General features: G+C 49.5%; 1 protein-coding gene across 2 annotated transcripts in view; it reads right to left on the reverse strand.

Moving 5' to 3' along the window:
• Positions 1–5,009, reverse strand: part of ACSBG1 (acyl-CoA synthetase bubblegum family member 1) — a 64,855-nt gene extending 59,846 nt beyond the window's left edge. Inside the window, exon 1 of one of the 2 annotated variants that reach the window (XM_003413745.3) lies at positions 4,806–5,004. In XM_003413745.3, the coding sequence (XP_003413793.1) occupies positions 4,806–4,939 (134 nt within the window). In that variant the 5' untranslated portion in view covers positions 4,940–5,004. Of the gene's footprint in view, positions 1–4,805 lie in introns of both variants that reach the window. The other variant, XM_023552962.2, reaches the window with a different exon arrangement.
• Positions 5,010–11,920: the final 6,911 nt, after the last annotated feature.

Raw genomic sequence — 11,920 nt, forward strand, 5'->3', positions numbered from 1 at the left:
TTCTCACTCCTTGCACATGATCTTCCCGTTTCCTAGAAAGCTCTTCCCCTAACCAACTTCTACTTATCTTTCAGGTCTTGACTTAAATGTTGCTTCCCCAGTGAAGCCTTCCCTGACGCCAAGACTAAGTCAGGGCCCTGTTGTATTCCCTCCATATATTTTTATTCCTTCCTGGCACCTATCACAGTTATAGCTTAACAAGTAATTGTATAATTATTTGTTTAATGTCTGTCTCTGCTGCAAGCATGTGAACTCCTTAAGGAGAGATTTGTCTTGTTTTCTAAGATGTTCTCCAGTGCTGAGCACAGTGTCTCACATATTCAAAATAAATAATTTATAAATAAATGAATGCGTGTGTATGAAAACAGAGAAGCTGTCAAGCTATCAAAAATTGGGGGGGGGAATCCCACAGGAGAGTGGGGTGGGGGTGGAGTGAGGGAGAATCTCAGAACTAGAAGATCCAGAATATTCCATATTTTTAAAAATGTCTGTATCCTCTTGGCTTTTGTTATTGTTAGCTACCATCTAGTCTACCCGCAATTCATCGCAACTCCACGTACCACAGAACCAAAGGCTGCCCAGTCCTGCGCCACCTGCATTAATGGTTGCAGATGGACCCACTGTGATCCATAGGGTTTTCATCAGCTAATTTTTGGAAGTAGATCACCAGGCCTTTCTTCCTGGTTCATCTTAGTCTGGAAGCCACTGAAACCTGTTCAAGTATCACAGCAACACAAAAGCCTCTACTGACAAATGGGTGGTGGCTGCACATGAGGTGCGTTGGCTAGGAATTGAACCAGGGTCTTCTGCATGGAAGGTGAGACTTCTATCACTGAACCACCACTGCCTCCATCCTCTGGTAGGGTTCGCATTATGATTGCTCCTCTTAGGCTTGGCAGAGAGAAAGGCCTTCTTCGCTGAGCTGGCAGCAGCTTCCTGTGGCTGCCCCCATCCCTGGCTCTGAAGGGCTCCTCTTTGGGCTCAGTCTTTGGGCAGGTAGTGCTGGAGCCCAAGGTGTGAGCTTGATTTAGAGCCTCATCATCCTTCATCCTTCCCTGGGCCAGACTCTACCCTGCAGGCTCCCATCTCCTGACCTCCTGCCTGCAGCCAACCCCTAGTCCATCCTGTACTCAACATGGCCAGATTCACCTCCCTAAAACCAGGCTTTCCCCAGGCTTCTGCTGCTTCCACACCTCAGATGCTCCCCCTCTGTCTCCTGTGGCCCTGTCTGCCCACATGCCTTTCCCCCTACTTCCCCCAGCCTGGCCACACCAGCCTATTCAGACCTAGGAGTTACCCCGGCTCCAACCTGAGGGGCCTGGTGGCCACCTGCACCTCTGCTGCAAGCACACGAAGGTACTCCTGCCTGCCATCCTGGGCACTCACGACCTTTCATCCCAGCTCCTGTGAAGCCCTTTCTCCACTGGGCAGAAGGCTGGACAGGAATAGGGCCCAGGCCCAGCCTCAGGCCTGCCCCTGGATCTGCTCCATGGGTGCCCCTGATGCATGGCATGGTCTACAACCTCGGCCTCAAAGGACACAGAATACGAGTTGCCAGACCAATGCCAGGCTGGTGTCAACTCGGGCCCAATGGGTTCTGCCTATCCTGGCCCCAGCCTGGCTCCTTGCCTCCAGACACTGCCCATACCACTTGGCTCCAGCCCAGCAAGTAGGTGGGTCTGACCAGGGTGCAAACCCTCCTCCAGCTCTCAGCCTCCCCCTGCCCCTGGTCACTACAATGCCAGGGGCAGAGGCTGAAGAGAAGCCCCTATAAGGCTACTGGAAAATACAGGCCCACCTCCCCCAGGAATAGCCTCCATGGCCACAAGGCCAGGGCAGATGGGTAAGCCTGCGATGGAGTCCTTCGCTGCTGGGGCTAGCCTGGAGGGCAGAGAAGGAGAGGGGGGCATCGCAGCAATCACCATCTCGGTGACTTTAGAGCAAAGTTTAGCAAAAGGTTTAAAGTTCTGTCCTGACAGCTCCTCTGCAGAGCAAGTAGATCAGGTATCATCATCCCCTGCTTGACAGACCCACCACCCATCTCTCAGTTTGTTATGCTGTGGTGGCCTGTGTGTTGCTGGGATTCTGGAAGCTATACCACTTGCATTTCAAATACCCCTGATGGACAGGTTTCAGGGAAACTTCCAGACTAAGACAGACTAGGAAGAAAGGCCTGGTGATCTACTTCCAAAAATCAACCCAGGAAAACCCTATGGATCACAACAGAATATTGTCCAACTTGATCGCTTTGAACACATCATCAGGAGGGATCCATTGCTAGAGTAAGACATCATGCCTGGTGAAGTAGAGGGCCAAGGAGGGTGAGGGAGACCCTTAGTGAGTGGATTGGCACAACAGCTGAGACGAGGGGCTCAAACATGTCGGTGACTGTGAGGATGACGCAGAATCGGGCAACGTTTTGTTCTGTTGTATGTAAGGTCGACAGGAGTCAGCGTTGACTCAACGGCAGCTAACAACAGCAACAATACTTGACAAATGGGGAAACTGAGGCTCAGGGTCACAGAGTCAGCCAGGAACAGAGCTGGACTGGAACCCAAGTCCTTCCAGTTGCTGCTAAGAGAGTTCCAGGGCGTTGCTATGAAGGTTACTTTGTCTGTGACAGATAATCTCTTGGTCTTGAGAACATTTTCATACACACCAGCAGATGTAATCTGCCCAGCTTTTCTGTAAGGTCAGTGGGGAGGGGCTGGCATTACATTTTCATTTGCACAGAGGATGGCATCGAGGCTCAGGGAGGCTGAACAGCTTGCCCAAAGTCAAGCAGCAAAAAAGTAGTGGGACTGGAAACCTGTCTCTGGGCTTTCAGCCCTTCTCTTCCCCTCATGGAGCCCCTTACCTATTAACCCTTCACGAGGCAGTCCTTCCTTGCACCAGGCTGCGGTTCTGCCCTAGCACCGGCAGCCTCCCCTCAGTGGTCCCCAAAGCGGGCCCAAATCTCTGTGAGCCCAGGTGCCGCCTCCTGCAGGTTGTCCTGTGGGTGGCCAGGCCCCTCTGCCACCGCTTATCACCATGGGCCTGAGAGGTGGGCTTCAAAAAACACTGGGGTGTTCCTGACCCCCACCTTGGCCCCCACCTGGAGTCCTGCCTCACCACTGGGGGGAGGAGACCTTGCGAACCAGCAAACCCTATTTCTTGGTTCCACACACACAGCTTTTGAGAAAGGCCTGTGAGTGTCATGGGGGCAGAGGGGCCTGTGCCCCCTGTTCCCTGAGCCCTGGGTCCCCAGGGAGGAGGGCAGATGGCAGGATACCCAGGCCCCAGAGTAGATCCAGAATCCACCCCTGGCTGGCCAGCTTGCCTCCTGGGTCTTCTTGACCCTCAGTGGGATCAGCCTCTTTGTGCCTGTCCAGGGAGGGGGCTGGGCCTCACACGCTGGGAGGCCTTGCTGGTGAGCAACTGCTGCTTCCGGAAGGCCAGGATTCCACTCATGGCTTAGCGGGTGTCTCAGGAGACCCAGGGTGGGACTCAGAGCCCCAGTCCTTGGAAGGCCGGTCCACTGTACCCCTGAGGCGTACCAGCACTGACTCCTCTGGGTCCTCCTTCCTGCCTCATGACCTCCCATCAGAGCCAGCAGCCAGATACTGCCTAGCTCAAACACTGGCAATTTCTCCCTATCGCCACAGAGGATTCAGACCAGGGCATTTATTCCAGCCCTTCTCCCACTCTGCACTCCAGCCACCTAGACCCCCATCCCTGGATTTCCTGTCTTCTTCTGAATCTTCTGTGTATTGTCTAAGCTCTTCCCTCTGCCCGCACTGCTCTCCTCTCTGGCTGTCCACGCCCCCTGATCACCCAAGGCCCATCTCAAGTACCCCAGTTACATCTCTTCCCCTCCTCCACTGGGGTCTGCATCCCTCCCGGGCATGGATCACAGATGTCTAGCTTCCAGAGGTATTTATATCTGCTTTCTCCCTGTCTCCTGGCCTGGGAGTCCCCAGGGCCAGGACTAGGTCCCCATCTTCTCAGGACCCCCAGCTCCTTGGAGGGACAGCACTTGGGGCAGAATGAGCATTGGTGAATGCCTGACAAATTGAATCAACTTTCTCTGAATCATAGGAGTCCTTGAGTAGTGCAAACAGTTAACACGCTCGGTTGCTAACACAAAGGTTGGAGGTTCAAGTCTACCCAGCCATGCCTTGGAAGAAAGTCCTGGCAATCTACTTCCAAAAAACCAGCCATTAAAAATCCTATGGAGCACTGTTCTTCTCTGACACACATGGGATTGCCATGAGTCTGAATTGACTCAACGGCATCTGGTCTCTGACCATGGGTTAGCAGGAGACCCACAGGAGAGGGGCTTCAGGAAACCTCCAACCTTGCTTTCATGTACAGACAGGGAAACTGCACCCCAGAGAGGTAAGGGACTGGCCAATGTCACACAGCAAGCTGGAGATGGGACTTCTGGTTCCTGTCCTTGTCTGTCATTGGCCCTCCTGCCAAAGGCCCCACTGGGGAGACAGGGAAAATTCTTACTGACTGAAAAATCCTTCCCCCATCCAATTGCAGCCCCCAACTCATACCTCTGTGATGTGACTCATTCTTGGGCTGAGACCCTCAACTCCTCCCCTCTGTAGAAGAGCAGATGCTAAGTTGCCGCTTCAAACATCAAGCGTCCCAGTCCGGTGCTTATTCCACCTTAAAGATCATCTGGACCCTTCCTTCATTTCCCAGGTGAAGAAACTGAGGCCCGGAGAGGAAGCAGCTAGCCCAGGTTCACACAGCAGAGTCCAGACCAGAACTTGGCCCACAGGCTCAGTGTACAGAAGACCTGACCACCTGCTTACCTGGTCCCCAAGTTTTCTTGCGTGGTCCCCAGGCTTGTGTCTTGCCCACTCTCCTGTGGGGCCTCTCTGCTGTCAGGCATGCTGGGGTCCCTGGGAGGGGAGAAGCTGCGTCCAGCTCCAGAACTGTGTGGCATCTGCTGCAGACATCCGCTGAAGACAGCTTGGTCTCTGGCTGCCCAGTGGCAAGAAGTTGGCCTTGAGTGGGCAGTGGGGGCGGGCATGGGGCAGCGGGGGTGGGGGAGGCGGAGACTGGAAAGGCCCAAAAAGACTCATTTCCTCTTTATTTTTAGAAGCTCAAAACACTCTTCAGCGGTGAAGTTGCTCAGGATTAAAACTTTCCTTTTCTTTGTTGTTTTGTTTCACTCAGGATGAGGAGAATTTCAATGAAGTCTGTGTTCTTTTTGATGCAAATCCACTTCTGTTCTCCCAGGAGTTCTGGCCAATGGACTCTGGGCATCTGGGCCCCCAGGAAACCTCCCCCTGGCTTTAAAAGGCCACACTGGAGTAAAAGGGGCTCTCAGCACAAATCTGGACCCCGCACCTGAGGTGGCTGCTAACTCGGCTGCCCACATGTGATAACCTTGCCTCAACGGTAGCTGGACACAGCCCCTGGCAAGGAGGTCACCTGTTCAGCCAACCTCCCGCGGGCCCTGCGCTGCAGACTGGACACCAAAGGAGGAGATATCCATGGCTCCTGCCCTCACAAGACCTCGTCTGGTAGAAGGAAAGATTGTCTCCAACACCAGCGGCTCTTATCTAGTTGGTAGCAGCATTCACACCGAAGCAGGCCTAATAGAGACCTACGACCTTGGAGGTTCCCTGGGTGGTGCAAAAAGTTAAGAGCTTGACTACTCAGCGGCTCCTCAGAAGAAGGCCTCGCGATCTGCTTCCAAAAGGTCACAGCCTAAAGAACCCTATAGAGTACACTTCTACTCTGAAACACATGGGGTCGCCATAAGTTGGAATCAGCTCGATGACACTGGGTTTGGTTTAGGACTTTGAGATGTGATTTTCCTCTGGCACCTGATATAAGCACAAATCTGACCCTTCAGTTACAGGAAAGAAGGACGTTAATGGTGGGATTTGAGGCACCCATAAACAGATGTGGGGGATTCTATAGGGCTGTGAGAACAGAGGGCTTTCTCTGAGGACCAGAAATCTCCCCTCCAAGGCTCACTGTGTACAGGAGGCTTTGGTGGGCATTCCTATGAGACGTCCCCCAAAAGGGGCAATGGGTCCAACCGGGCCACAGGTCATGCTGTCCTAACTGTGGTGAAGGCAAGGGGCTGAGAAAGAGCTGGGCTGTGTCCAAGCAAATTGAGGGCACGGCCTCAGGCCCCTGGATGCTGCCTCCCCAGTACTGCTGATGGTACATTGGATAGGAAGCCTGGATTTTCCCCTGGCCCCTCCCCTGTGACCTTGGACAGATCTCTGCCTTTCTCTGGCCCTCGGTTTAACTGTTTGGATCATGAGAGTGTTGGCCTGGAGGCCAGCCAACGTGGCCACCAGTTCCAACTGGACATGAGACGGAAATGGGGAGAGCTGTGCCCGTGGACTGATTGGCTGTGCTGAGTGGGACGTCACTGTGAGTGATGAATCGGTGCACCCCCACCCCAAGAGAAACTCAATCAGAAAATTAAGATTCTTGAATTTTTGAACTTTCAAGTTCAAAAGGCTTGGTGAAGATGAAAGCCTGCAAAAGTTTGGAAAGAAGTGTGTGAGGCAGAACAAACCCCGTCCCTCACTCCTCCCCTGTTGTCTCCATCGCTCAGATTTTTATGGGTCCTGGGAGCTGGAAAAGGGAAGAGAGTTCAAAGGAAAGCCAGGAGGGATTCAGGGGAAGGTTTGGAGAAGAACTCCCTCGGGCCAGGTCTAGATCAGTATGGAGATCTGAGGTGGTGAGGACCCGAGCTTGCCTCCAAGTGAGCCCAAGATGGTGACGAGGCCCTCAGGTGTTCAGCATGGGCCAGCCTGATGTGACCACAGAGGACAGATGGTCCCAGGGAGCCAAGGGTAAGAAGGCCTGGAAACCACACTTTCTCCACAGAGGCCAGGGGCTCTCCCTCCAGCATCCTGGGCCCTTAGAGCAGGCAGTGAGTGTGGGTGGGGTTTTCATGGTCCCCACAAAGAGAAGGTGGAGTCGGGGGCCTGGCAACAGAGGCTGATGGGAACAAACAGTCATCTCACTGGTTACCAGGCAGAGGGTTGACCCCACCTGAGGACCGGGACCAAAGTGCATCTCAGCAAACGACTGATGCAGGGACAGATGCTAAAGAGAAGTACAGGGGGTAGTGGAGTGTGACGTAGCTTTTATAAAATGGTGGGCTAATTTAATCTTGAGTGGGAAAATAGAAGCCTGTGCTGGTTATTCTCCATATGTCCCCACATTTCCGCTCCACCCTTCCCCGCCCCGCTCTGTGCCCTGGAGATGACCAGTGTGGGCATCACCCACTCCTCGGACCCCTGGGTTCTGGTTGAGTTAGGCCAATGTGGGTCACCGCCTGGAGAACAGAAAGTAGACAGAAAGAGAGCTGGGATTTTTCACTCCTCTCGATCCCCGCCTGCTGGCTGCATTTTGGAAGCAGCTGCATCCCTCTTAGAGCTATAACTCCCATGGCTGGTTGCAGATTGGACTGTTGTGATTTTCGCAAGTAGATTGCCAGGCCTTTATTCCTAGTCCGTCTTAGTTTGGAAGCTCTGCTGAAACCTGTTCAGCATCGTAGCAATACAGACGTCTCCACTGACAGCTGGGTGGTACCTGTGCATGAGGTGCCTTGGCTGGGAACCGGGAATTCCCATATAGAAGGTGAGAATTCTACCAGGGAACCACTAACGCCCCAGGGACTAATAGAGTAGAACTGTAAAAGGTACAAAGGGCTTCACACTGAAAAGTCAAAATTTCTCCCGGTCTTCTCACCCCTTCCCTCCCCCATTTTCTCTCCGCAGAGGCACCACTGTTAAAAAATTCTTTCACATTTTTCTAGAGACATTCTGGACACATGCAAATGATAGCACACGGCATATGCAGTTTTGTACGTTGTTGCGTTTCTTACGCTTGACCGTGTGCATGGAGAGCTTCCCCTATCTTTGCCCTGACAGCTTCCTGGTTCCACTTTTGGGGTGCAGAGCATTGCTCTGAAGGACTGGGCTGTGATGCATGTAACCAGCCCTGTCCCTGAGCAGTGCAAGTGTTTAACGCGCTTGGCTGCTAACCAAGAGGTTGGTGGTTAGAGTCCACCCAGAGGCATCTCAGAAGAAAGGTGATCTATTTCCAAAAAATCAGCCATGGAAAACCCTATGGAGCACAGTTCTACTCTGACATCCACGCGATCGCCATGAGTCAGAATCGTCCCGATGGCAGCTGAGCTTTTTTCTGGTGCTGATGAATATTTAGGTTTTCAGCCTTTGCTGTTACAGATAACGCTACAATGAGTAACCTTATCCCGGCATCGTTTGCTCAAACTAGTCTAGCTGTAGGATAAATTCCTACCATTGGAGCTGCCAGGACCTGACCAAGTTTGACCCTGAAAATGACAGAGCTTTTGTGAAATGGACAGATTACATATTCTGCCGTTAGGAGAAAGGGGCGAGGGCGAGCACAAAAACAGGGTTCATTGAGTTACAGAAAAATACAGTTGCAATTTTGCTCACTTGAGTTTGTTAACAGCAGAAGTCTGGACTTACGCTGGTAGCATAATGTTAAACGCTGGGCTACTAACCAAAATGCTGGCGGTTCGAACCCACCCAGAGGCTCCGTGGAAGAAAGACCTGGCAATCTACTAAACCTGGCAATCGGTAAAGATTACAGCCTAGGAAACCCTACAGGGCATTTCCAGTCTGTCACATGGGGTCGCTATGAGTCAGAATCAACTCAAAGGCATACAACAACATATGTAAGGGTCAAAACTAATTTCTCTGCAACAGCTAGAAGCTCTGTGGCCTGGCAGCTTGGGGGACGGGTGGAGTGAGGAGAGCTTGCCAGCTGGGAGTAGGGTGGCTCCAGGGCCCACTGCAGTTTGGCAAGGTGGGCTTCAGCCCCAAGGGAACATTCTCCTGAGGCAGCTTAATGGATGGCACAGGATGGTTCTTCCCTGGCATCTGAGAACCCTCTGAAGTCACAGGCAACGTGTGTGTGTGCGCGCGCGCATGTGTGGGTCCATGCCTGTGCATTTTTCTAGAGAGAAAGCTCTTATCTTTTTTTTTTTTTAATTGAACTTTAGATGAGGGTTTACAGGACAAATTAGTTTCTCGTCAAACAGTACACACATGATTCTATGACACTAGTTAACAAACCCCACAACATATCAACACTCTCCCTTCTCAATCCTGGGTTTCCTGTTACCAGTTTCCTGTTCCCGCCTACCTTCCAGTCCCTACCCCAGGGCTGGTGTGCCCCTTCAGTCTTGCTTTGTTCCATGGGACTGTTCAATCTTTGGCTGAAGGGTGAGCCTCAGAAGTGGCTTCATTACTGAGCTGAAAGGGTGTCAGGGGCCATATTCTCATGGTTTCTCCAGCCTCTGTCAGGCGAGCAAGTCTCGTCTTTCTTTTTTGAGTTAGAATTTTGTTTTACATTTTTCTCCAGCTCTGTCTGGGACTGTCTGTTGTGGCCCCTGTCAGAGCAGTCGGTGGTGGTAGCTGGGCACCATCTAGATGTACTGGACTCTGTCTGGTGGAGGCCATGGTAGATGTGGTACCTTAGTCCTTTGGACTAGTCTTTCCCTTATGTCTTTGGTTTTCTCCATTCCTTCTTGGTCCCCAAGGGTGAGACCAGTGGAGTATCCCAGATGGCCGCTCACAGGCTTTTAAGACCCCAGACACTACTCACCAAAGTAGAATGTAGAACATATTCTTTATAAACTCTGTATGCCAATTGAGCTAGAAGTTCCCTGAGACCACAGTCCCCACAGCCCTCAGCGCAGCAATTCGTTCCCTCAGGTTCATGTGTCTATAGAGCTACAATGGGCTTGCCTTGCACAGGTTGTGCTGGCTTCCCCAGTAGTATGTACTGTCTTATCCTTCACCAAAGTTACCAGTTATCTATTGTCTATTAAGTGTTTTTCCATCCCCACCCCTCCCCTCCCTCGTAACCATCAAATATTGTTTCTTTTTGTATGTAAACCTTTTCATTAGTTTTTACAGCAGTGGTCTCATACAGTATTTGTCCTTTTGTAACTGACTTATTTCACTCAGCATAATGCCCTCCAGATGCATCCATGTTATGTGATGCTTCACAGATTTATCGTTGTTCTTTAGCGTTGCGTAATACTCCATTGTGTGTATGTACCACAGTTTGTTTATCCTTTCATCTGTTGATGGGCATCTAGGTTGTTTCCATTTTTTGCTATTACGCACAATGCTGCAATGAACATAGGTGTACATATATCTATTGGCGTGGTGACTCTTATTTCTCTAGGATATATTCCTAGGAGTGGGATTGCTGGATCAAATGGTATTTCTATTTCTAGCTTTCTAAGGAAGCACCATGTCGTTTTCCAAAAAGGTTGAATCATTTTGCATTCCCACCAGCAGTGTATAAGAGTTCCGATCTCCCCAAAGCCTCTCCAATATTTGTTATTTCCTGTTTTATTGAGTCATGCCAGTAATGCTGGAGTGAGCTAGTATCTCATTGCAGTTTTGATTTGCATTTCTCTGATGGCTAGAGATTGTGAGCATTTCTTCATGTCTGTTGGCTGCTCAAATGTTTTCTTTGGTGAAGTGCCTATTCATTTCCTTTGCCCATTTTTTAACTGGATTATTTGTCTTTTTGTTGTAGAGATGTTGGATTTTCTTGTGGATTTTAGAGATTAGACCTTTGTCTGATCTGTAATAGCCAAAAATTTTTTCCTGATCTGTAGGGTCTGTTTTTATTCTTTTGGTGAAGTCTTTTGATGAGGATAATTGTTTAATTTTTAGAAGATCCAGTTATCTAGCTTATCCTCTGGAACTTGGGTGTTGTTGGTTGTGATTTGTATCTTGTTAATGCCGTGTATTAGGCTTCTAGTGTTGATCCTATTTTTACTTCTATGAACTTCATAGTTTTTTGCTTTATATTTAGGTCTTTGATCCACTTCAAGTTAGTTTTTGCATATGGTGTGAGGTATGGGTCCTGTTTCATTTTTTTGCAGGCGGACATCCAGTTTTTCCAGCACTATTTGTTAAAAAGACTGTCTTTTCCCCATTTGATGGACTTTGGGCCCTTACCAAAGATCAGGTGACCATAGGTGGATGGATTTACATCTGGGTTCTCAATTCTGTTCCATTGGTCAATGTATCTGTCATTGTGCCAGTACCAGGCTGTTTTGACTGCCATAGCTGTATAGTAGTTTCTGAGATCAGGTAGTGTGAGTCCTCCTACTTTATTCTTCTTCTTCAATAGTGCTTTACTTATCAAGGGCTTCTTCCCTTTGCATATAAGGTAAATGTTAAGTTTTTCCATCTCTAAAGAATGTTGTTTGTATTTGGGTCAGTATTGCATTGTTTTTGTAAATGACTTTGAGTGGAATTGTCATTTTCACAATGTTGAGTCTACCTATACATGAGCATAGTATGTTTCTCCATTTATGTAGATCTCTTTTGGTTTCTTGCCATAGTGTTTTGTAGTTTTCCTTGTATAGGTCCATTACGTCCTTGGTAGATTTATTCCCAAGTATTTTATTATTATATAAATGGTATTCTTTTCCTGATTTCCTTTTCATCATTCTCTGCATTGGTGTATAGGAATCCAACGGATTTTTGTATGTTTACCTTGTATCTTGCAACTCTGCTGAATTTTTCTACTAGTTCCAGTAGTTTTCTTGTGGAGTCTTTCGGATTTTCTTAGTATCATATCATCCACAGATAGGGACAATTTAACTTCTTCATTACGAATTTGGATGCCCTTTATTTCTGTTTCTTGCCTTATTGCTCTAGCTGAGACTTCCAACAAAATGTTAAATAGGAGTGGTGATAACAAGCATCCTTGTCTTGTTCCTGTTCTCAAGGGGAATGTTTTCAGCCTCTTTCCATTAGAACTGGTGTTGGCTGTTGGTTTTGCGTAGATGCCCTTTATTATGTTGAGAAATTTCCCTTCTTGCCTATTTTATTGAGAGTTTTTATCAAGAATGGGTGTTGGACTT

This window comes from Loxodonta africana, chromosome 13, assembly GCF_030014295.1.
Source record: "Loxodonta africana isolate mLoxAfr1 chromosome 13, mLoxAfr1.hap2, whole genome shotgun sequence".
Lineage (NCBI taxonomy): Eukaryota > Metazoa > Chordata > Mammalia > Proboscidea > Elephantidae > Loxodonta > Loxodonta africana.